The 25,650-nt window shown below is 37.4% G+C and overlaps 1 protein-coding gene across 1 annotated transcript in view; it reads left to right on the top strand.

The window, feature by feature from the left end:
- The window catches only part of CDS1 (CDP-diacylglycerol synthase 1), a 70,859-nt gene that overhangs the window by 21,692 nt on the left and 23,517 nt on the right, over nt 1–25,650 (top strand). Inside the window, exons 3-5 of the mRNA XM_077765178.1 lie at nt 3,827–3,923; nt 10,826–10,923; nt 13,823–13,962. Coding sequence (XP_077621304.1) covers nt 3,827–3,923; nt 10,826–10,923; nt 13,823–13,962 — 335 coding nt within the window. The remainder of the gene's footprint in view (nt 1–3,826; nt 3,924–10,825; nt 10,924–13,822; nt 13,963–25,650) is intronic.

Raw genomic sequence — 25,650 nt, 5'->3', positions numbered from 1 at the left:
TCTGGTTCTATCTGTTAGTGAAGCTCTTCTTCAGCTATCAGTCTAGTTCAGTAGTTCTCATCCAGGGACAATGTCCTGCTCCTTCCCCATCCCGAAACTGCACAAGTGGATATGTGCATTGACTGAGTCACGCACAGGTTGTCACAAGAGAGAGCACTACTAACAGAGAGTGAGTAGAGGCCAGGGAGGATGTTAAATATCCTATAGTACACTGAACAGCTCTTCATAGCAAAAAATTCTCTGGCTCACAATGTTATTAACACTGAGGTTGAGAAACCAAGGAAACATCCAGGTATAGCCTTATACTGGGTGCTCTTATACTGTATCATGCCATTTTCCTTCTCTCCAAGAACTTGTGCACTTCCTGTCCAACCTCCAAAGACTGGTAGATGGACTTTCTCAAAACTTCTTTTGCCAGATGGCCCACAAAGTTCTTATTTATTCTTGAGGAGTGTCTCTGTGTATCAATTCTTGGCTCAGGTGAAATTTCTTTTTTTTTTTTTTTTTAAACTTTTTTTTTTAATGTTTTATTTATTTCTAGGAGAGAGAGAGAGACAGCGTGAGCAGGGGAGGGTCAGAGAGAGAGTGAGTCACAGACTGAAACAGGCTCCAGGCTCTGAGCTGGCAGTCAGCACAGAGCCCGACGCGGGGCTCGAACCCACGAACCGCGAGATCATGACCTAAGCGAAAGTCGGATGCTTAACCGACTAAGCCACCCAAGCGCCCCTCAGGTGAACTATCTTGCCAGCCCAGTTTCTTGATGACTCATGATGTTTGTGCCCCTAGGAAAATATTTTTTTTTAAACCTCATCATTACTTTTGAAATAAAAACCACTTAATATCTGTAGTGACAGTAAAACATTGTATATCTCATAACTGATTTGAGCAATAAGTATATAACCATGTTAGATTACCACTTTTAAGGAGACTACTGAAGTATATACTTTTTAGAAAGCTCATTTCTAGCTCTTGTAGGTTCTGGGGACCTGAGACTCGAATGAACTTCTCCTTTATTGATTCTGAATTCCTTTTTCCAAAACAATTGTAAGGTGATGACTTGGAGCTGAAATTAAGGCTTTTTCTAAAGTGCTCATGGTAGCATGGTAAAAGAAATCAATAATTTGAATTCAGAGTCAGCCTATACTCTGGTTTTTATTAAGAATGATTTTTTCCCCTTCTGTCATGCTCTGTTTTGAACTCAGTGGTTCTCCCTTAAAAGAGGTCTTTCAGTCACTGTATCCATGGATATGTACGTTATGGTTTAAGTATGTTCTTTTATGTGCTTAACTTTGTATTAGGTTTTCTTGGGAGGTTTGAGGAGTCTGTGAAAATAATTAAGAGAAGTAAGTCTTTCACCTTGTTGGGGGAGGGGAGTTTTTCTCGGAAGGGAAATAGCAATATAAAAGATAACCAGATAGAGTATGTTTCTTGATGGCTCAGGTTTTCAGTTATCATGGAATTTTTGGACGATAGGAAGAAAGTAGGTTCTCTGTTTAAGATCTCTGGTTCTCAACAGCTACCATCCTTTGAAGTTCAAAGCCGGAGGCATCTAACAGAGGTACACGTAGACATTGGCAACATCCACCTACGGACTGATTTTTGACACTTACGTAGTGTCTTTTATCTTCTGTAGGTTCTGAATAGTTCTGAACCTGAGGCTCAGTTATAAAGGAGAGCTAAATATGCTTCTGGGTTTCATGCAAAAGGACAAGATCATAATCATTATCTTTGTTATAATTAGAGACTGGTTTATGGTCCATTATGTACCTTTGACTAGCTCTGTGACCTAGCCCAGTTCCCTAAATCTATTCATTAATCCATAAAGGGTTATGTATATAAAACTCAATGGAACCTTCCAGCTGTAGCAGTTTTTGACACTTTGCTCATTTCAGTTCAGTCCTGAAGCTAAGAGTCTAAGAAATTTATGAGCCACATAGTTTGTTACATAGCAGAGGGAAGGAAAGTCGGCTAAGTAAGATGTGAACACCTCATGAAAAACTGTGGAAGCCAAATGAAAGAGTTTGGACTTAATGTTGGCATTTTAGATCTTGAGTACAGAAATGACATCATAAAAGGGATATTTAAGAAATATGTAGACTATATAGGAAAGTGGTTAAAAACACGGAATGTAATCAATATTTGATAATGGATGAAGTCAGCTGATTTTTTTTTATAGAGAGGAGAATGAAAGTCTGTGCTTAAAACACTGTGTATGTATGTGTGTGTACATATGTGTGTGTATATATACACATATATACATGCATGCTAGTATACTTTAAGATGAATCCAGGTATCTTGTGTCATAATTTAAATGCTGTCATTTGAATTAATAGACATCAGAAAAGTCTTAAAACTTTACTGTGAGTATAATGTAAAATGAATGTAGAATGAATAAAAGCAGGGGGAAGCAATTTTAGATTCAGAAATGTCATCCATATATAGATATTAGAATCCTTTTGGTTTTACACAGTGGCTGCTGACAATTTTCATGACACGGCCACAGAAAGAGTGACAGTATTTGTCAGATATGCTCAGAATGAAGCATGAATGTCCTGGGTGTAGGGGGAGGGCCGTTGGGCACCCCAGGCCCTTCCTGACCACTAGAGGATCTAGGGTAAATGAGTTCTCAGCCTAGCCAGGCATTCAGCAGGGAAGCCCTGCTCTAAGGAACAAGTAAAGGCCCAAGGATGGGGAAATACTATTGTGCTTTCAAGACCCTGTGTCTAAGTGTGGAAAGCCAACAGCACATTTTGAGCTCTAGGAGGAAGTGACCGTCAGCCTGGCCTTGCCCTCAGTGACTGACCTTGTGCCTTCTTCATTTCACTGAAATTTCTGTGCTCTGAAGTTTCACTTCTCTATTATCCTTTCTTTACTTTTTCTCACTGGAAGTCTGTGTTCTCTGTCTATACTACCTTAATAATATCACTGTTTTTATATACCACCCTAAAGGATAGAGAATGGGTTTTTTTTAAGTTTATTTATTTATTTTGAGAGAGAAAGCATGCACACGCATGAGCAAGGGAGAGGTGGGGGAGGGGAAGAGAGCGAGGATCCCAAGCAAGATTGCACTGTCAGCACAGAGCCTCATGTGGTTGAAACTCAGGAACTGTGAAATCATGATCTGAATGAACTCAGGAACTGTGAAATCATGATCTGAATGAACCAAGATCAAGAGTTGGCCACCTAACCGACTGAGCCACACAGATGTCCTCTAAAAAAAGTTTAAGTTTTTTTGTTTTGTTTTGTTTTATTTTGAGAGAGAAGGATAGATCATCTTTACAGAGGGTTTTTGCACCTGCCTTCTTCCCTCCTGAATGACCCTGGTGGGAGGTAATTTGAGCATGTGCACATATCCACAGTGACCACCTCACTTCCTAGCCTAGTGATTCTTCTTCATTCACATTGAACAAAAATTAGTTTCTTTCTTTGGCTAACATAAATTTTACACTGAGTGAGTGAACAAATGGTGTTTGTTAGATTGTTTTTGTTGTTACTATATCGGAAAGTAAGGGATTCTCTTTTTTTTTTTAATGTTTTATTTATTTTTGAAAGAGCACAAGTAGAGAAAGGGGGACAAAGGATCTAAAGCAGGCTCTGCGCTGACAGCAGAGAGCCCAATATGTGGCTTGAACTCACAAACCAATCTGTGAGATCATGACCTGAGCCGAAGTTGGATGCTCAACCATCTGAGCCACCCAAGTACCCTGAAGTAAGGAATTCTTAAAGTATAGTTAGGGAAAATCTAAAACTCTGATAATACCGAAACTACACAAAAAAACCTTAAAGAATACTTTGAATACTAACTTTATAAACATTCTCTTTGTAGGTGGAAAAACTGGTGGATTCGTGGAATTCTTACTCTAACTATGATTTCATTGTTTTTCCTGATCATCTATATGGGATCCTTTATGCTGATGCTTCTTGTAAGTGTTTTACATTTTCCTAGGTATCTCTTAATTTGTTTTTCAGCATTGATATGATTAAAGTAATTTGAGCATGTCATAAAAAAGAAATTAGTGCAAGATTTGGTAACAGCAAATTTAGTTCCCTTAAGCATCTTCTAGTTCATGAAATGATCTGGATCAACCTTTCCTGTTTGCAAAACAGCCATTCAGTGTGTTCACTCAGCAGAGACCAAGTATATGTAATACATAGCATTAGATATTGCTAATGACTTCACACACACATGACTTCATTATATAGGACTAACTAGAAAGAATCCCTAACTAGAAAGAATTCAGTCTAATGGCAGAGACATATGAATAAATAGTATAGTAAATAAGTGGGTACGTCCTGTGATAGAACTTGTTGGGAGAGCACAGTAAAAAAGTACCTAAACCAGCCAGAGAGAGAGGGAGAGAATAGAGAGGACTTCTAAAAGAGTGTGACAAAGTTGAGTCCTGAAGAAGGGGCTGGACAGGGGAGGGCCTTCCAAGGTGGAGATATCATAAACAAGACATGGAAGTAATGAGAAAATGTGGTTGGTTCATTGAGGGATTTGTAACTAGTGCATATGGAGGGTGTTTAGGAACGAGACCAGAGAGGCGAGCAAAAGCCATTTTGGGAATGTGGGATTTTGTTGTGTATGGGAGGGAAGTCCAACACGTCATGAAGCCAGACAAGTATTTTAAGTTTTTAGCTCATTTGTTTAGTAAATGCTTCCAGGATGCCTGCTATGTGCCAGGCACTGTGCTGCTTCTGGGGTTTGGTACAGTGGTGCTGAGAAAAGCACATGTGTCTCTTCCCTGGGGAGTTTACTGCCTATGCTTCAAAGAACTGATCAGAAATATAATTACAGGGGCACCTGGGTTGCCCCTCTCCTCTGATTGCACACTTGCATGCTCTCTCAAATATACATATAGAGAGAATATATTTGTATAGAATAGGGTGCTATGAGAGCAAGGGCGGGGGTGACTGGAAGACTTACCAGAGGCATTCTGTCCAGCAAAAGTGCTGCAGTTTAAAGCTTTAGCAAGTGAGGGGACAAGGGAAGCTTGGGGGTAGGAGTGTCACAGCAGAGGATTCCTAAGTATATAAGCCTTGATACTCAAAGAAGCATGAAACATTGAAGTGGTGGGAGTGGGAAGGCTTTGTGGATGAAGGGACCTTTCTTCAGACCTGTCAGGGTGGAGTGAGCACTGAGAGCAAAGGTCCAAACAGCTACATGTGCCTAGAAAAGGCGAATGATGCCTTTTTCCTGGAGGACCAGGCCTTTGAACTTGGAAAAGTAATTGGAGATCAGAGGCTAGATGGCCTTGTGATACTGTGTGAAGAAGTTTAGGATTTATTTGTAAAGCATTGGGGGAGCCATTGGAAATATTGAAGATCATTTAAATTATTATTCCCCTTTGGGAGGTAATTTTGATCTAAGACATTGTAAAACACCAGCACCCTTGATACATGGATGCAGGTTGGTCTGGTAGGCTTCCTGTAAGTTACATTGTTCTTCAAACTAAACCATTTGGTGTGGTAACTTGGGCCAGAATTTGTGGATAGAGGCTAATTTTCAAGCACTCTTTTGTGAGAAAATTCAAACCACCTTCATTATTTTTTTTTCAAAACACCTTTAAAGATATCCTTGCATATTTGGATTTTAGGTTTTAAAGGAGAATCATAAGCATACCTAAAGTACTTGAGTTTACTTTATTTTTTTTTCGGTTATGAAAGGAAATGCCATTTTAATACAAGTTCTGTGTTTCATTGGTGAGCTTAATCAGAGAAGAATATTAAAGATCAAGCTAAAGTAGCTTTGAACTCTTACTGCCCTTATGTAAGTTTATTGTAATGCATGACACACATATGCATGCATACATACATATGTTGTATTTATGATACTTATATTAAGGAAATATGGATGGATATACATATATGCACACACTGTTGGTACTCAATTGATACTACTTCTATGTGACTTCAAGTCTTATTTATGCTCATATCCCTAACTAGGTCACTTATATTTTGAGAAGTATGCACTGTATCTAGCTTGTGCTTGCCCTACAATGTCAGCACTCATAAATGATTGATTCAAGAGAATTTTATTAAAAAGTTATTTCTTGCTGAGGCATAGGAGCACATGTACTCCAATGTTCATAGCAGCACNGGCATGGAGGGGGGCACTTGTGGGGATGAGCACTGGGTGTTATATGGAAACCAACTTGACAATAAACTATTTGAAAAAAAAAAAGTTATTTCTAGCAAATGATGGCTACTACTTTAAGATGGGATCATGCTCATGTTCCTTAAGTTAAAAAGAACTTTTTTCTTCAGTCTTCTATTTATAGTATTTTAGTTGTTGCATTCATAGCTTGCATCACACTTTTATTTTTTAAACTTTTTTTTTTTAAATATTTTTTTATTTATTTTTAGGAGAGAGAGAGACAGACAGCGTGAGCAGGGGAGGGTCAGAGAGAGAGGGAGTCACAGACTCTGAAACAGGCTCCTGGCTCTGAGCTGGCAGTCAGCACGGAGCCCGACGCGGGGCTCGAACCCACGAACTGCGAGATCATGACCTAAGCGAAAGTCGGACGCTTAACTGACTAAGCCACCCAGGCGCCCCTTTTTTAAACTTTTTTTAAGGTGTATTTATTTTTGAGTGAGTGAGAGAGAGAGACCAAGCTTGAGTGGGGGAGGGGCAGAGAGAGAGGGAAACGGTCCAAAGCAGGTTCCAGGCTCTGAGCTGTCAGCCCAGAGCCTGATGTGGGGCTCGAATCCATGAGCCATGAGATCATGATCTGAGCCAAAGTCAGACACTTAACCAGCTGAGCCACTGAGGTGCCCTGGAAACACACTTTCTAAGTGATCAAATTGTTAAAGCATACTTTGATTTAAAGGCAGACAGTGTAAGAGGTTCTCACCTTCACCTTCTTAGAAACTCCTATAATAAGTTTTAATTCACATTATATAACTTAGTTTTAGATAGTTTATTTTTCTCCCATTGTAAGAATTATAAAAGTGTGTTAAAATTGCTTTAGGAAATTGTTAATTTTTTGAAAATCACCCCTAACCCTATCATCAACTACCAAAACCCAATTAATACTATTTGACATATTTTCTTTTATTCCTTTTTTTCTTTTATGTTTTAAAGATCATGGTTATAATCATAACGTGACTAGAATTTTGTATTCTGCTTTTTTAAACTAAGTATTTTATCAACTGTTTTGTGTTGCTCCACCATCTTTATAACCATCAACTTTAATACATTCCTTGACTCAGTGGAATGGAATATATCATAAGTTATTTGAACCACTGTATTATTTTTAGACGTTCAGGTTATGTTTTGGTTTTTCTCTATGGTGAATAACACTCTCCTGAGCATAATAGAATGTAAAGCCTTTTCATATGCAGGATTATTTTCTTTGAATAGATTCCCAAAGTGAAAATAGGCATTTTTATTTGGATAACCCATAAATACCATAGTTCAAACTCAACATATCCAAATCTGAACTTCTCTTCCATCCCCATCCATTCTGCATAAATATGTCTACTTTCCCCAAAGTCTTCTCTGGTGTATTCTGTGTTCCTCTGTCTCCCTTCACCTCCCAGTTTCCGCAGCCTTCAAATCCAGCCAGTTCTGCCTCCTCAATGCCTCATTCCTTGTACTCCACTTCTCTGTCACTGGCCCAGTTAGAAGTTCATCTACACTCAATGCTGATATCTTGCCTGCCTTACTGTCTCTACTCTTGCTGCCTCTCCAGTCTGTTCTTTCCACCTCTCCTGTCCCCAAACACACACATCTGATCAGGTGTTGTCCTTTGTACTGTTTGCTGTGATTCTTGTCTCTCTCTGCTTCTCACCCCCATCTTTGTGAGTAGGCAACTCTGAAATACTTGTAGTTCCCTAACATGCCTCTTCTTCTCCCATGTATGTGATTCTGTATATCCTTCTCCTATGCCCCAAATGTGGCCCATGTCCCTTTTTGTTTGTCCATGCTTTTTTTTAAATGTTTGTTTATTTTTGAGAGAGAGAGAGAGACAGAGCGTGAGTGGAGGAAGGCAGAGAGAGAGGGAGACACAGAATCTTTAGCAGACTCTAGGCTCCATGTTGTCAGCGCAGAGCCTGACGTGGGGCTTGAACTCACAAACTGTGAGATCATGACCTGAGCCGAAGTTGGACGCTTAACTGACTGAGCCACCCAGGCGCCCCCTTGTTTGCCCATGCTTATATCCATGTGGCTATTTCCTCGTGGCACTGTAGTCATTTGTGTCCTCCCTGACAGACAATGCCTCTCTGAGGACAGATGTCCTGTATTATTTCTCTGAATCCTCAGTAACTAGCAGAGTAGGCATTTAAATGTTGGTTGTTGTTTTTAAGGCTATTAACACATTTATTAAGCCAACAGAATCCTACCAGTGTGCACTGCTACCAGTATTCATGGCCTGGAATATCAGTTTCTGGGTGATCACCCAGCCTGGAAGATATACATGTATTTTAAGGATCTTATCTCTACTGTTTTGAACCCACCCTGTTTTCTGTTTTCCCAGCAGCTCTATATTGATTCTACTTGCAAACTGTAATTGACAATCATATAAATATGTATGTGTGTGCTATGAAAAGTAGTTTCTTTTTCCTCTCAGCAAAATACCATGTAGAGTGCTTATGGTTGTTCTTGAGCAAATGTGTTCATTTAGCAAATAGAAATTGCGTCAGTGCATTTGATATTTTGAAAGCCCTTGATTCTATAAATAGTATGAGCTTTGCCATTTTATTTTAACATCTAGCATTGTGCTCATTTTGTGATTATTTTAAAAATGACTTTTGAGGGGCGCCTGGGTAGCTTAGTCGGTTAAGCGTCTGACTTTTGCTTAGGTCATGATCTCGTGGTTCGTGGGTTCGAGCCCCGCATCGGGTTCTGTGCTGACTGCCAGCCCAGAGCCTGGAGCCTGTTTCAGAGTTTGTGTCTCCCTCTCTCTCTGACCCTCCCCTGCTCACACTGTCTCTCTCTCTCTCTCTCCTAGAAATAAATAAAAAATATTAAAAAAAACAACTTTAAAAATGACTTTTGACATCATATTCAAAGCTTACTTGAAGGACGATATTTGAATTTCTTGTTGTTTTCATGTTATAAAACATGAATGACTTTTTTCTAAAATAACTATTTATAGTAGTTTGACCTAATATTTTCTTATCATGTGGCTGAGAGGACACAGTTGCTTTAAGTATGTGACTGGATAGGTATAATGGAGAAGTATAGCTTGAGAATGTCCCGAACAGTAGGTTTGGGAAAGCTAATTTTGGGGGAGCTTAAAAAGAAATACTATAGTATATTCTGGTGCAGAGTTTGGTACGCTTTTATTTTTATTTTTATTTTTTATTTTTTAAGGTTTTTATTTATTTCTAGGAGAGAGAGAGACAGCGTGAGCAGGGGAGGGTCAGAGAGAGAGGGAGTTACAGACTGAAACAGGCTCCAGGCTCTGAGCTGGCAGTCAGCACAGAGCCCGACGCGGGGCCCGAACCCACGAACCACGAGATCATGACCTAAGCAAAAGTCAGACGCTTAACTGACTAAGCCACCCAGGCGCCCCAAGTTTGGTACACTTTTTAAGTATAGAAGCAGGTAAAAATATTTTAGGCTTTAAGGAGCCGTATATCTTTCTGTCACATCATTTTTAGTTTTTGTTTTTAACTTCTTAAAAATATAAAATCCATTCTTAGCTCGGGGACTGTACAAGACCACACCCTTGAGTATACTCCTTAGAGGCTGAAGAAGTCTGCTATATTCATAAAGATTTTTATCTCTTAGTTCTTGGTAATAAGTCTTCAACTTGCCACTTGTTTTTCAAGTCTTGGAATTGACTTAAACCAAGCATTGGATATGATGCTACATCCTCGGGAATTACCTCTACCCAAGATAGTGGAGACAGCAGTTTGAAGGACTACTAAGTAGACCATCCAAAAGGGATTCATAAACCTAAACCCATTTGTTAGGAATGTATATAGAACACTGTGCAAACAAAAGTGCATAGAATCAATTGACCAGGTGAAGTGGCTGCAAACGTAAAAGGCTATTTATAATTTGCCCATGTCACTCCACTTAGATGGCTCAGAGAGATATGCAGCTGGCTATATGAGAGTTGGCACAGCTGGAGGAATGAAAAGACCATGCCCAAAGAAATGACCCAATGCCCAAATGAAAAGACCACCCACCTGCTGGGTGACAGGGTGAAGATGTTTTAATCACAGTCATTTGTTTTGACTGTGTCTTTATACTTAGAAGGCATACTGGTATGGATGGTTAAAAATAAATATATACAGGGGCACCTGGGTGACTCAGTTAGTTAAGCATCTGACTCTTGATTTTGGCTCAGGTCATGATCTCACAGTTCATGAGTCAGAGCCACGTTAGGCTCTGCACTGACAGTGTGGAACTTGCTTGGGATTCTCTCTCTCACGCATACACGGGCTCCCTGAATAAATGTATAAATAAGTAAATGCAAACTTCCACATATGATCTTTTTCCTAGGGTAGCTCAAGAAACAAAATGGACAAAAATATTGTCCATCTTAGGACGGATGAAGTCAAGAAATGAGGTAGTAATGAGAGATAAAGCATAGTCAGTCATGACCAACAAGACTATATCCCTCAAACTTTAAGCTACAGTGACACCTCCTACCGCAGGATGTCATGTTTTGGATAAACTTTGATTTGCTTACCCCTTTGAAATATTGCTTGATTTTAGAGATGTTGACTTACTGAATTTTTGCTACTGACATTTAGAATAATTAAGACTGAGTAGGCTAAAGATTTTTGACAAGAAACTACTTATTAAATGATTAAGCACAAATGTAAACATCAAGAAATGTATGTTAATGTGTTCTCTTGGTTTCAGGTGCTAGGCATCCAAGTGAAATGCTTCCATGAAATTATCACTATAGGTTATAGAGTCTATCGTTCCTATGACCTGCCATGGTTTAGAACATTAAGCTGGTAAGTAATTTAACACTGTTTCAGATATGAGAATATGGTTCTCTTCTAAAGTTTTAAAGGAAGCACCCTCATCAGTCAGTATCACACAGTTGACCTTTGGAGAAAGACAAGTAAAAAGAACACAATTGGATTTTGAAAAAAAGAAAATCACCTTTAACTTTCCTATTCCAACACAACTATTTTCATATCTCATCTTTCAGTCTTTGTAGAGATACTTTATCTTTGAATGTATACACTATTGACCTCTTTTTTTTTAAAACATTTTTTTAATGTTTATTTTTGAGAGAGAGCGAGAGAGAGTGTGTGTGAGCTGGGGAGGGGCAGAGAGAGAGGGAGACAGATCTAAAGTGTGGGGTTTGAACTCACAAACTGAGATAATGACTTGAGCTGAAGTTGGGCACTTAACCAACTGATCACCCAGGCACCCCTACACTATTGTCCTCTTCAAAAAATATTGTATTGGGCACATTTTAATTATCTTTATAATTATAATTTTAATAAAGTTTCATTTTGTGAAATGTTGTAAATATGTATAATGTTTTGTTTGTTTTTCCTCACTTGACATGAGACCACACACAGAATTAGATTATTTCTGCAGAGAGTGAAAGATGAGATATGAAAACAGTTGTGGGTTTTCTGTTTTGTTTGTTGAGTGATCAGTAATTTATTCATGAGGAGGAAAGCCCAGGCTGAATGTCTGTCTCCCTCCTACCCTCCTGTCCCCAGTACTACAAGCAGGCCCACCTCCCTGGATGCCCTGGGAGCAGTGAGAGGAGAAACGACTCCTATCTTTGTTATTCCTGATCTTGTCTTCGGGCCCTGGACCCCATGACCTGCTACTTAGGGGGTTGTTAAAAGAGCAAGACTCTTTGAGGGGCAGTGTCTAAGGCAGTCTTGTAAATAGCACTGACAGCTACCAGCCCTTGAAATACTGTGTATGTACCAATGCATGTAAAAACTAGTTTTAAAAAAGGCATTTGATTTTAATATTTAAAGTTTTATATATCTTTTTATAACTTTTCAGGTATAATTCTTAATTATCAAGACCTTGACCAGGAAACATGATAATATAATAGTTCATAATGAACCTAACTGTCCATGACTTTGATTATTATAGTTGTTTAATTAGTATCAGCCACAGGGTCCAGTGTCTTTTTTTTTTAATTTTTAAATGTTTTTATTACTGAGAGACAGAGACAGGACATAAGCATAGGAGGGGCAGAGAGAGGGGGAGACACAGAATCTGAAGGAGGCCCCAGACTCTGAGCTGTCAGCACAGAGCCCAACGCAGGGCTTGAACTCACAAACCGTGAGATCATGACCTGAGCCGAAGTCAGATGCTTTACTGACTGAGCCACCCAGGCGCCCCAGGGTCCAGTGTCTTAAGAAAACAAATGTATCATCTTTAGGATTTAGAGTGCTCACAAAATAGTTTCTAATTTATCCTTTTGGCAAGTTTTTTCTGAAGGGCAAAATGTATGGGAAATGTTAGATTAAGTAGTTGAAGAATAATTAAATGCTAAACCATGCAGGATTGATTGATTCTAAGTGTAGAAAAAAAGAGGTAGGTCAAGATGGGCTCCAGTGATTGCAGAAGTCTTTATGGAGAAGGTGAGAAGCAAATTGTCACTTGAAATAAAGACAAGTTTTGGATAAAGAGGAGTGTTCTATAGTGGGGAAGCATCCCCTATCAGGTTCTGAATGTGGGACTGAGGAGAAACATGCCACAGAGGCAGAGACATTCCTGGCTCTCTTGAGCAGAATAGTGGGGGGAAGAGTTGGATTGGTAGACTAGGATAGGCCATGATAGCCTTATGGAGGAGTCAGACAGTTTCCATTGTGGGAGAACAGAAAGATGGTAATGCAGCTCATACAAATGAGAATATAGTACTTTACTTTGGAAACAGTGGCATCTGATTCCATCCATGAGGACCATAGGGAAATCACTCCTTTCCTTCTCTGCTCTCCTGGCTGAGTAGGACTCTGCCCTTCAAAGGATGAGGCACCGAGGAACTCTGAGGAGTATTTCTCAACTGTCTTTCCTGGCTCACACAAGCTGCCATCAGCCAAATCTCATGGATTCTCCTTTTCATGGGGAAAAGAGATATATCAGAATTGGGCGGAAGGATAGATGATTTACATTTACATTTATTTCTCTTAGAGGGCTGCCTAGGTGACTCAGTCAGTTAAGCATCAAACTTCGGCTCAGGTCATGATCTCACGGTTGAGGAGTTCGAGGCCTGGAGCCTGCTTCAGATTCTGTGTCTCCCTCTCTCTCTCTGCCCCTCCCCATTTGCACTCTATTTCCATCTCTCTCTCAAAAAATGAGTAAACGTTAAAAATATTTTTTAAAAAATCAGTGTGCAGCTGAAGTCCACCTGGAACATGGAGGAGGAGGAGAAAGACACCAATGTGCATAATGCAGTAAGGATAGGTCAGAGGTCGAATTACCTCTTCCTGCTTTCCCTGTTGATTTCCTCCTTAGGGCAGGTGGGAATTTGGCTTAGGATCTCCGTTATTAAAAAGCTTTAGAGCTGTGAGTAGTTGGCAGTGGATTTTCATTATAAAATACTGTGTGTGTGTGTGTGTGTGTGTGTGTGTGTCTGTCTACATGTGTGTTTGGGTATATATAGTACTTTTTACATTATTTCCCAATTTCTGGCATTAGATTTTGAGCTAAGTAGAGGCATGAGGGGTATTCAGTAAACTTTGTTGACTGACACATTTGAAATTAAGTTTAAAAGAGGAAAAACATGTTTTGGTGAAATATCCTAAACCTGTCTCCTGAACTGGTTTTTGATCTTTGTGTCATCATCAAAATGTAGAGAATAGTTTTGCTGAGTTTGAGAGGGGAAAAAAGGTTTCAAATGTGAAAAAGCTAATTGTGTTTAAATTATAGGTACTTTCTACTGTGTGTAAACTACTTTTTCTATGGAGAGACCGTAGCTGATTATTTTGCTACATTTGTTCAAAGAGAAGAGCAACTTCAGTTCCTCATTCGCTACCATAGATTTATATCATTTGCCCTCTATCTGGCAGGTAAGGAAAATCGCCCATATCGGTATGTAGCTAATATATATATTACATGCTTATTTTTACTTATGTTATTTAAATTTATGATATCTTTTATTTGTTACCTTTTAATCCAGTTCCATTTTTATTTATTCCATGTATAACGCTATTGCTTTCTTTTTTTTTTTAATGTTTTATTTATTTTTGAGAAAGAGAGAGACAGAGCACGAGAGGGGGAGGGGCAGAGAGTGAGACACAGAATCCGAAGCAGGCTCCAGGCTCTGAGCTGTCAGCATGGAGCCTGACGCAGGGCTCGAACCCATGAACTGTGAGATCATGACCTGAGCTGAAGTCGGAGGGTCAACCGACTGAGCCACCCAGGTGCCCCTAAAGCTATTGCTTCCATCATGATCTTAAAGAGCAGTTACTCCTTCATGGTGATTTTAAAAAGTACCTACTTGCTTAATACTCCACATATTTGAAAATTTTCTTTGGAAATTGTAATAAACTTTTAAATACGTGGATTGATTATTAAGCAAGTATAATTTACAAAGAAACTTATATATATATATTGCTTTATTTTTTCCTGGGAAATAGAGTGTTCATATAGTATTAGGGTATTTAGTTTTACTGACATGGTTTATTATATATTCTTTATATACATTTTTATAAATGTTATATACATATTTGTTTATAGTATACCATTTGTTTTTATGATGTTAGGCTAAGAATTATATACTATGATAAAATTAGAATTAACAGGTTTCTCTTTAATAAAAGTTTGTCAATCATAAAAATGTCTAAAAACTTGATTTAGATATGTACTTTTTATTTTTTATTAAAAAGTTTTTTTAATGTCTATTTAGTTTTGAAAGAGGCAGAGTGTAAGCGGGGGAGAGGTGAGGAGGGAATGGAGACACAGAATCTGAAGCAGGTTCCATCCAGTCTCTTAGCTGTGAGCACAGAGCCCTACATGGGGGCTCACAGACCATGAGATCATGACCTAAGTCAAAGTCAGACGCTCAGCTGACTGAGTCACCCAGGTGCCCCAGATATGTACTTTTTAAAAGTTAGCTTGTCAGTGTGAGTCTTGGCTCCACTACTTAACTAGCTGAATAAACATTGGGAAATGTAATTAATTTATCTGTACCTCAATTTCTTTGTAAAGCACTTAGAACAATACCTGGCATTATTTAAATATTTGTTGTTATTATCATTACTTTCATTTTAAAGGAAGATATGAACTTTGAGTTTTTACTTTAGCTCTTACAAGTGTTTCAGCAGATTCTTCTCTTACTAGTATAGTTTTGGAAACTGCGTACAATAAAGATGACTCTTTTCCATTTCTCATTAAACTAGAAATATGCAGAGCATACAGGGAAGGACGTCCAGTCCTTTAGAAGTATATCATCTTATTCAGTTATTGTGCTGTTCTCCATGGTTTTCCTGCTTTAATAAAGCCCTCTTCAAACCCTGGACTTGATTTTGTTTCTGAATCTAGAAATCCAGAATGTGAAACACAGTCTGAAATGAGAATAGTAATTTTTAGAGAATCATTTTTGGGGTAGGAGGAACTTATATTTTCTAAAGAGTTTTACTCTTTTACATTCAGGTTTTGGGTTTTGTTTTTTGTTTTTTTGTTTTTTTGCTTAGTCCAGTTTTCTATTATTTTGTTACTGATACATCTAAACAAGTTGTTTAGATACATCTAAAATTGTACTGATGCGTCTAAAAAAAGTACATTACTGAAGGAGGACTATTGAAAAGCATTTCTCTTCCTTCAAGGGCAAGAGATGTTACTCATTTTAGGTAGTCATTCTATTTTAAATTCAAATCCATTTAGAAGAATCATGATGGTAGAAAGATTAATGATGACTGATCACAGCTAAAACTTAGAGAGAAAAACACTTGACTCAGATTCTGTGTTTACCAAAGCACACTTCTGACATTTTTTTCTTGGTAGAAACTTTGAGTAGTTTATCTCACTTATCAAACTAACAGGTTTGATTTACACTGTTAAATGCAAGTTGGATTTGGGGATGGATTCTTTACTGTTAACAAGAGTGAAGAATACAGTGCCTTTTTGCTTTATATTTAGACTGGCAAGACTTCATTGGTGTTTTAAATTTTAAAAACAATATTAGCAAGAAAAGTGTCTATAGTGGCTTCTGCTGCTGAACCCAAATTCACATTATTTCATAATGTCATTCTTGTAATTACTGAATAACAAAATGATGATTAATGAAGATAGAAATCACTTGTATCATTAGTGTATGACCATTAGTTAAAAAATCAGTTTCAAAACACAATGTAAACTAACACTGTACCCCATCACTTACAGATTATTTTTCTATTTTTCTAAGTAATATGACCATTTCTTAATTTATATTAGACATTACCTATTGACTCCTCTAATAACCTTTCTCTCCGTACTGTTTTTTTATTGCCATTGTTTTACATTTTTAAGTTATTTATTTATTTTGAGAGAGAGAGAGCAAGAGCATGCACGAATGGGGGAGGGGCAGAAAGACAAGTAGAGAAAGAATCCTAAGCAGGCTCCGTGCTGTCAGCACAGAGCCCGTACACTTCCATTCTTATACAAGTTTTTGTTTTTCCTGAACTTAAAACTGCCTCATCTTCTCTTTTCCACATCTGTACATTTCTGTATAGGAAATTTATTTCTTAATATTTCTTTTGGGTCTGTTCCATGCCTATTGGTAGTTTTTACAAATGTTCACACAAATCAGGGTATCCATTTCCTTTTTTCCTTAAGACCTCTGTCTTAGAAACCTCTGTAGTCCTTTCCTATTTGGACTGTCTGCTTGTAGGCCTACTGCGTAGGTGTTCTCATGATTTGGCCTCCTCATTCCTTCTATCCCACATTTTCCAGCTTCTGAGTTGACACCCTTGTTTTGCTGAAGCATGGCCTCCAATAGTTTACTGTGAAATGTTCTTAGAAGGTAAATGTTTTGTATTCATACAAATTCTAAAAATATTTTTATTCTCACAGCTAACTGCTTTGGCTGGGGCTTGCACTTACCATCAGCAGACTGTTACTTAGCACTATGGTCTAGAAGTCTAGGCCTTAACTTTGCCTACTACTGAGTCTTTTCTGTTTACTTTTCTCTAGAAAATACTACTAGTTCCTCATTTCTCAGGTCTGCTAAAAGTTATCTAGTTTCAAAATTTTGCAGCCATTTCTATTTTCCTTGATGTTTCTTTAGTTCTCTGCTCTCTGGGTTTTCACTGTAATTATTGTCTTAGCAGTCTCTATAACCAATGTTTCAGTATTCAGTGAAATCTCCCTACTGCCCCAGAGTCTTATTTATGATCTTTAGGGGCTGGCAACTACTTCTGCAGACATTTTCTAAGCACTCAAGCTTATATGTTTATATTCTCTCCCCCCTCCTTTTCTTATACAAATGAGAACAGATTTTTTTTGGACCTGTTTTTTTCCACTTAATGCAGTTTGTGGATCATTTTATATCAGCACTTCTAATTCCAGCTTTTTCATATCTGCAGTTACATCTGTATCACTGTGTATACAGCAATGTCTGAGGTCAAATGTCAGAAAATAAGGTGACTACTGTTTCCTTTTCTTACTTTCCCTTTGTGGTTTTCTATAACTAATACATAAGAATAACTTCTCCATTGAGTAGGTAAAGACAATGTAATTTATTTTCTTTGTTTAATTGCATTTGATAAATACTCTAATGTTTAGTAATTGTTTGCTTTATATGCTAAACTTTCTGACTCTACTTTTCTGAAGTAAAATCAATATTTCTTAATTTTTTTCTGACTAATTTCTGCCATAGAAATACCTTACCATTTGCTATTTTAGGCTATTGGAATCATAAAAGCTCACTGAAAGTCATCAGTGCCATTTGTTTCAGCAAACATGTGAGTGCTTTCCAAATGCTAGGTACCATGAATGGTGTTGAGGATATATAGAGGGAAAGGAGGTTGATAGCCTGCCTTCCAGATCTTGAAAGTGGTGAGACATGACTCCCCTAGTGTACATTGCTGAGATGCGGATGAGGACCTCTAAGAGCATGAAGAGTTAGAAGGGCTCTACTCTGCTGGAAACCATTCTTAGAAGGCCTTTGAGAAGAGATGACAGATGTCATGAATAGTAAGGATCAAACAGACATTTGCTAGGTGAACAGTGGGAAAGGGCATTCTAGACAGAGAAAAGGTGAAACGCTTGGAAATGAAAGAGGGTTGCATGTTCTGGACTGCTGGCAGGCATTAAAGGTTGGAAAAGTAGGAAGAAGCCACATCTTGAGAAGCCTTGTGTATCATGGGAAAGGTTTGGATTTTATCTCCAAGAAACCAAAGAAGAATTTTAAGTTAAGAGATGATATAACTAGATCTATAGTGTAGTAAAGTATGAGTTGGGAGACATTAATAGGATGGCCAGACAGGAAGCTGCTGCTGTAATTCACACTAAATACAAGGAGGGACTGAGTTTGTATTTAATACTAAGAGAGTTGGGGGTGCCAGGGTGGCTCAGTCAGTTAGGCTTCTGACTTCGGCTCAGGTCATGAGTTTGAGCCCCACATCGGGCTCTCTGCTGTTAGCATAGAGCCCGCTTCAGATCCTCTGTCCCCTCTCTCTCTGCCCCTCCTCTGCCCATGTTCTCTGTCTCTCTCTCTGTCTCTCTCTGTCTCTCAAAAATAAACATAAAAAATGTAAATACTAAGAGGGTTGGTTATAAATTAAAAATAAAATAACTGGGCTGTTCTTAGAAACAAACTGTTCTTTATTTTATTATATTAAATGTTTATTTTTGAGAGAGAGAGAGAGAGCAGGAGAGCATGAACAGAGGAGGGGCAGGGAGGGAGACACAGAATCCGAAGCAGGCTCCAGGCTCTGAGCTGTTAGCACAGAGCCTGACCTGGGGCTTGAACTCACAAACTGTGACCTCATGACTGGAGCTGAAGTCGGATGCTCAACCCATTGAGCCACCCAGGCACCCCCAAACTGCTCTTTATCATGGTCTATGAAAAATTGCTTTTGTGTTCTAAATTATCGACATAAAAACATACTTTTTGTTGAGATAATCACATATTTACTGTAGTTGCAGGAAGTGATAGAGCTATCCTTTATGCACTTTGCCCCGTTTCCAGCAATTGTAATATTTTGCAAAACTACAGTACAATATCACACCAGGATATTGACATTATGACAGTTTTGTGAATGTAGTTTCCTAATGCACCCTTGTAGTAACCTAGGAGCAGCTGTGTTAAATGATAAAACTTCTAATATAAATCATGCACAGTATTCTGTATTGTCATTTTACATGTGGCCTAAATGTGGTCCTCTTAGACCTAAACAACCTACTTTGTGTCTCTCTCACTTTGTAAATTCCCAGTGTCTAGTGCAAGACCTGGCATTTATGTTTCTAATACATACTTTTTGGGTGAATGGTCAAGAGGCTGAGAACATGGACATTCACAGCCAGTGCTTATTATAGATATATTTTCAGCACCTGTGTTTTGTTTGCCACATCTTGAAGCCTTATTGGTGATTCTTGAAGTAGTTAACAACGTTCTTGGGCTTAGTCTAGCAAATGGAATTTGACTTTAAAACAGGAGTGAGGAAACAGAAAGCATGCTATGTTGAGAATGTGTATCTTTTTCTCAAAGTATGCTATGGAAATCTTTGGAATTCTTTTTGTAAAACAATATTTGAAGGAGTTCTGTCAGAATTTTAGTTCCTCAGTGATCAAATGACTTTTGAAGGTATAGGTCTTAGCAGATTTAAACAGCAGATACAGCCCAAGCTATTTAATGATACTGAATTTTATTAAAATAGAATATAGTTACCTCCATCTCTGACCCCCACACCAAGGCCCATGAGACTAAATGCCTTGTCTAATATCATACAAAACAACTTAACTGACAAAGACCTAGAAGGTCATTCTGACATTTAGAAAATTTTGTTGTAAAATAAATTTGATTGGTAGCAAAGAAAAAATCAGCGAGACAAAGTAATAGGACAAACATTTTCTCTAGAGTCTAAATACATTTTTAAAAAGATCTTGGTGATTTGGATTTGGGAACCAGAGCAGCCATGTGATTACATAAATAGTGACGAGTGAATAAGCTTAAGATGTTTGACTCTTAACACCATCACTTTTACATCTCTTAGCCGACCAGTGAGATGCATGTTATTTTTAGTGTTTTTTTTTTTTTTTTTTGCTTGTATGTGTGCTTGTATTTTGATTTATTAAAAAAACCCTTAAGGAAAAGGTGTGACTTGAACATAATACTTTGAATTCAAGAAAATCAAAAGACTTGTACACTTGAATTATAGCTAAAATTAATGTAGAATTAAGAATTTTTTCCCAGACATCCTAGATATCTTATTATCTCAGAGGATGTTGATGAAATATTTAGAAGGACATCACAAACACTGTTCACAGAGGACTCTACCTCCAAAACCCATTTATGGTTTTTGAGTTAAAGACAGTTAAAATCTGTGTACATGCCAGTGTTATTCTACACCTTAAACTCAACATATAGATGATAGATAACTTTTCTTTATCCCAGCTAACATAATGGTTGGTTTGTGTGACAATTTCTACAACACAGATTCACTTAAAACTTTTTAAAAACAGCTCATAGTCTAGTGTCTCACTATGGGCCACATAATGCACTGGGTTTCTGATTTCATATAACATGATATTTGAAATGTTTTGAAAATATGGTCACATGAAAGAGTGAGAGTCATTAATCTCCAATAGTTAATCCTGGTCCCATCTTAATGTCTGTTTTTTGAATTAAGGACTACACTTATTTATTGAATTGTTTAATCACCAACAATACATTTTAAAAACAACTTTATTATGTTTTCTGTCTCTTCAATTAGATTCTGAACTCCTTGAATGGGAGTGCCGGTCATATTCATTTCTTTTGTATCTGGCATATCCTCACTGTTCCATAAATATTTTTTGGTTGTCCATTTTTCTGAAATTCCCTCTAGCTCATCTTTTTGGACTTTTTCATGTCTTTTTCCTCCTTTACTTCTCCTGACTCCTTTAGAAATCTCACGCATTTTTTTTTTCGTGCATGACTTCTCCTGACTCCTTTAGAAATCTCATGCATTTTTTTGTTGCATTTGAATATATTTCTCTCCAGTCTCTTGGGTAATTGGGTCTCCCTAACTACCTGGGAACTCTTTGATATACTAGGGAACAGGATGTACACATCTTCATACGGACAGCACCAGGTGCAGTGCTATGTCATAAATGCTGACTTGCAATAGTAATTAAACGTAATTACAGGGGCGCCTGGATGGCTCAGCTGGTTAAGAGTCCATCTTTGGCTCAAGTCATGATCTCCTGGTTCATGGGTTTGAGCCCCCACATCAGGCTCTGTGCTGACAGAGCAGAGCCTGGAGCCTGCTTCAGATTCTGTGTCTCCTTCACTCTGTACCTCTCCCCCACTCATGCTCTGTCTCTCTCAAAAATAAACATTAAAAACAAAAAAACCCCAAAAAACAAAAAAGTTGGGTGTTCAACTGACTGAGCTACCCAGGTGCCCCCAAGAAATCCTACTTTTAATTGGAAATGTAGCCATTCAGAATGGTACTCATTTTTAATTAGGAGAAAAAGTAAAACTATGGATCCAAATGGACAAAGTTATTCTTTCCATAGATTTATTGAAATATAGGATAATATACTCTTTATTAAAATTTTTAAAACATTTATTTTTGAGAGACAGAGTGTGAGCAGGGGAGGGGCAGAGACAGAGGGAGACACAGAATCTGAAGCAGGCTCCAGGCTCTGAGCTGTTAGCAATGCAGCTAACAGAGCCAATGCAAGGCTTGAACCCACACACTGTGAGATAATGACCTGAGCCAAAGTTGGATGCTTAACCACCTGAGCCACTCAAGTGCCCCAGCATAATGTATTTTTAAACATTTAAGCATAAAATATACACATAGCTTTAGGGTTGTGAATGTAAAAATAAATTTGTTTTTTTTTTTCAGACTGTTTTTCTTCAAAAATAATATTCCTTAGATATTCTAGGAAAATGAACCCTCCCCAAATTCAAAAAATTTTATTATTTTAATGTATCTAAAGTCAGACAATTACAGCCTTTATTAAAGCACACCAAAAAGTTGCATATAACTGGTGGTTTAACAGTGAAATTGGACCAGGTAAAAGTGAGTTGCCAAGACTTTCCTGGATAAAATCACCATTAGGAAAATATTGAATAAGTTTGCTAGTAATTTTGTTTGAAGAAATGCTTAAGGGTGAATGGTGTTATATGATCTCAAAAATGAGAAAAGCAGACTTGTGAGAACAGTATTTGTGAGGAGATAATTCACAGTTAATGATGTTGAGGAGTTCCCAAGGTTGTGCTGGGAGAGTCAGAGGGGTCTGTGTGGACAAAAGTAGAGGTTCCTGAGACATCTATCTAGTCTCTGCTCAGCTCTTAACCCCATTAGCCTCTACACTGAGTCCAATTTACATTTGCCTCTAACTATGAACCAATAGCATAAAACAGCACAGACATTGCATTATTACATGAGCTACAAAAGAATTCTCTCTACCTGTTACAGAATAAAAACCTAAAATCAATAATAATTATTAAAGAGGTACTTGGGTGCTTGGGTGGCTCAGTTGATTAAGTGACTAACTTCAGCTCAGGTCATAATCTCAGTGAGTTCGAGCCCTGGATCTGAGCTGTGCTGACAGCTCAGAGCCTGGAGCCTGCTTCAGATTCTGGATCCCTCTTTCTCTGCCTCTCTGCCTCTCTCTCTCTCTCTCAAAAATAAATAAGCATTAAAAAAAGAGGTTCTTTATGCTAATGGTGATTTCAAAGCGATGAATTTCATGTTTTATTCTGCACCTGCTCCCAGTTTCTTTCTTTGTCTCAATAAAGTGACATATGGCTTTCAGTTGTGCTTCCATTTGAAAATGTTTCCATATTTCTCTTGCAGTTCAGTCAGTCACATTAATGCTTTAGGTGACAAATATGAGGTGAGATATAGGTGAGCCAGTATGTATATTCTTCCTTTGTCATTTTCCTTTACACTGACATTTGGAATTAGCCTTCAAAAAAAAAGCTAAAGGAAGCTGCTGGTTGATTATTTACTCTGGTCAGAGTAGTATCAACCTTGCTTATTCTAGTAGGTAGAATTGCCTTGGTAAGTACAACTTAGATATATAAAAGCTAGTGTTTATTTCATATGGGATAGATTACTTGACCATTCATCTTCTATCTTGGGGAATATCACTGTAAAGATATTGTAGAACAGAATGCATGGATAGCTGTTTAACTGAAATTAAACTTAGTTTATGTATTTACAATATCTGTCTCTGTAAAGGAATATTTCTCTTCATAAGTTTACTGATATCTTTAGGCAAGAAGTGCTTTCCATTGCCTCCCCTTATTTTGTATATGATTATTTCACTTAATTAGGTAGAATTTTTATTTAGTAAAATGTTATTGTAAATTTTGGGGATATAAACATAAACCCAAAACATATCTGCTGTTTGTAAATCTTTAAATTATTAAGAGTATTATATTTTACTACAGTTATAATATGGTTCTGAGAAGTTTCAAGTCATTCTTAACCTGAATCTTACTAATAATGATTTATGGAACCACATGACTCTTGAGAGTCCATAGAATCTTAGGGTTTATCTGTTTTCTAGCCCTGTGATTTTAAGTCAGTTAATAGAGTCCTTTGTGTATTTTTCTTCATACGTAAAATGAAGATAATGATAGATACTTACCATCATATGGTTGTTAGAACCATTAAATGAATTGATATTTATAAAGTGCTTAAATGAGAGCCTGGGACATAATAAGTGTTCAATAGATGTTAGCTGCCATGTGATTAGTATTAATTTTTTGTCTTATGTAGAGGTTAAAATATTCTGTACCTAACAACCGGTGGATTGAGATAGCAAGTAAGTTTTTTTCATAATGATACTTTGTGGGTTTTTTTTTAGTATAGTTGACATTCCATTAGTTTCCAGGGTGCAGTAGAGTGATTTGACAAGTTTATACGCTATGCTATGCTCATCACAAGTGTAGCTACCATCTATCACCAAACAATGCTATTATATTGACTATATTTCTTATGCTGTGCTTTTTATTCATGTGACTAACTCATGCCGTAAGTGGAAGCCTGTATCTCCCCTCACCCATTTTGCCCATTCTCCAACCACTTCCCTTTTATCCACTGTCCATTTATTTTCTGTATTTATAGGTCTGATTCTGGTTTTGTTTTGTTTTGTGTTTTGCTTATTTACTCATTTGTTGTTAGATTCCACATATGAATTAAATTCTATGGCATTTGTCTTCCTCAGTCTGACTTATTTCACTTACCATAATACTCTAGGTCTGTTCATGTTATTGCAGTGGCAANGTCTATTGATGGACACTTAGGTTCCTTTCATATCTTGGCTATTGTAAATAATGCTGCCATAAGCATAGGGTGCATGCATCTTTTCAAATTAGTGTCTTTGTTTTCTTTGAGCAGATACCCATTAGTGGAATTATTGATTCATGTGGTATTCCTATTTTTAATTTTTTGTGGAACCTTCATACTGTTTTCCACAGTGGCTGTAACAATTTATACTCCCATCAGCAGTGTATGAGGGTTTCTTTTACTCTGTATCTTTGCCAGTGCTTATTATTTCTTGTCTTGTTAATTTTAGCCATTCTAATGAGTATGAGGTGATGTCTCATTATGGTTTCAATTTGCATTTCCCTGATTATTAGTGATGTTGAGCATTTTTTTGGTGTATGTATTTACTATCTATATGTCTTATTTGGAAAAATGTCTATTCAGGTCCTCTGCCATTTTTTTAATTGGATTGTTTGTGTTTTTTTTGGTGTTGAGTTGTAGAAGTTCTTTATATATTGATATTTACCCTTTATTGGATAAATCATTTGCAAATATCTTCTCCCATTCAGTAGGTCTCCTTTTATATTGTTGATGGCTTCCTTTGCTGTACAAAAGCTTTTTATTTGGTAGTCCCAGTCGTTTACTTTTGCTTTTGTTTCCCTTGCCTTAGGAGACGTATCTAGAAAAATGTTCCTGTGGCTGATGTCAGAGAAATTACTGCCTGTGCTCTCTTTTAGGATTTTTATGGTTTCAAGTCTCACATTTAGGTCTTAAATCCATTTGAGTTTATTTTTGTGTATGGGGTTAAGAAGTGGTCTAGTTTCTTTTGCATGTTTGCATGTCCAGTTTTTCCTAGTGCTGTTTATTGAAGAAACTATCTTTTTCCCATTTTATATTGTTTGCCTCCTTTGTCATAAATTAATTGACCATATAATCAGGTATTTATTTCTGGTATCCCTATTCTGTTCCCTTGATCCATATGTCTGTTTTTGTGTCAATACTATACTGTTTTGATTACTGCAGATTTGTGTAGTATATCTTGAAACCTGGGAGTATAATACCTCCAGCTTTTTTTGTTTGTTTGTTTTCCCTCAAGATTGCTTTGGCTATTGGGGATCTTTTGAGATTCCATACAAATTTTAGTAGTATTTGTTTGAGTTCTGTGAAAAATGCTTGGTATTTTGGTATTTTGTTAAGAATTGCATTGAATCTGTAGATTGATTTGGGTAATGTGAACATTTTAACAATATGAATTATTATCCATGAGCATGGAATATCTTTTCAATTGTGTCATCTTCAGTTATTTCCATCAGTGTTCTATAATTTTCAGAGTACAGGTCTTTC

The sequence above is a fragment of the Crocuta crocuta genome, unplaced genomic scaffold, assembly GCF_008692635.1.
Source record: "Crocuta crocuta isolate KB4526 unplaced genomic scaffold, BGI_CrCroc_1.0 scaffold134, whole genome shotgun sequence".
Lineage (NCBI taxonomy): Eukaryota > Metazoa > Chordata > Mammalia > Carnivora > Hyaenidae > Crocuta > Crocuta crocuta.
This window is presented reverse-complemented; position numbering and strand designations above follow the sequence as displayed.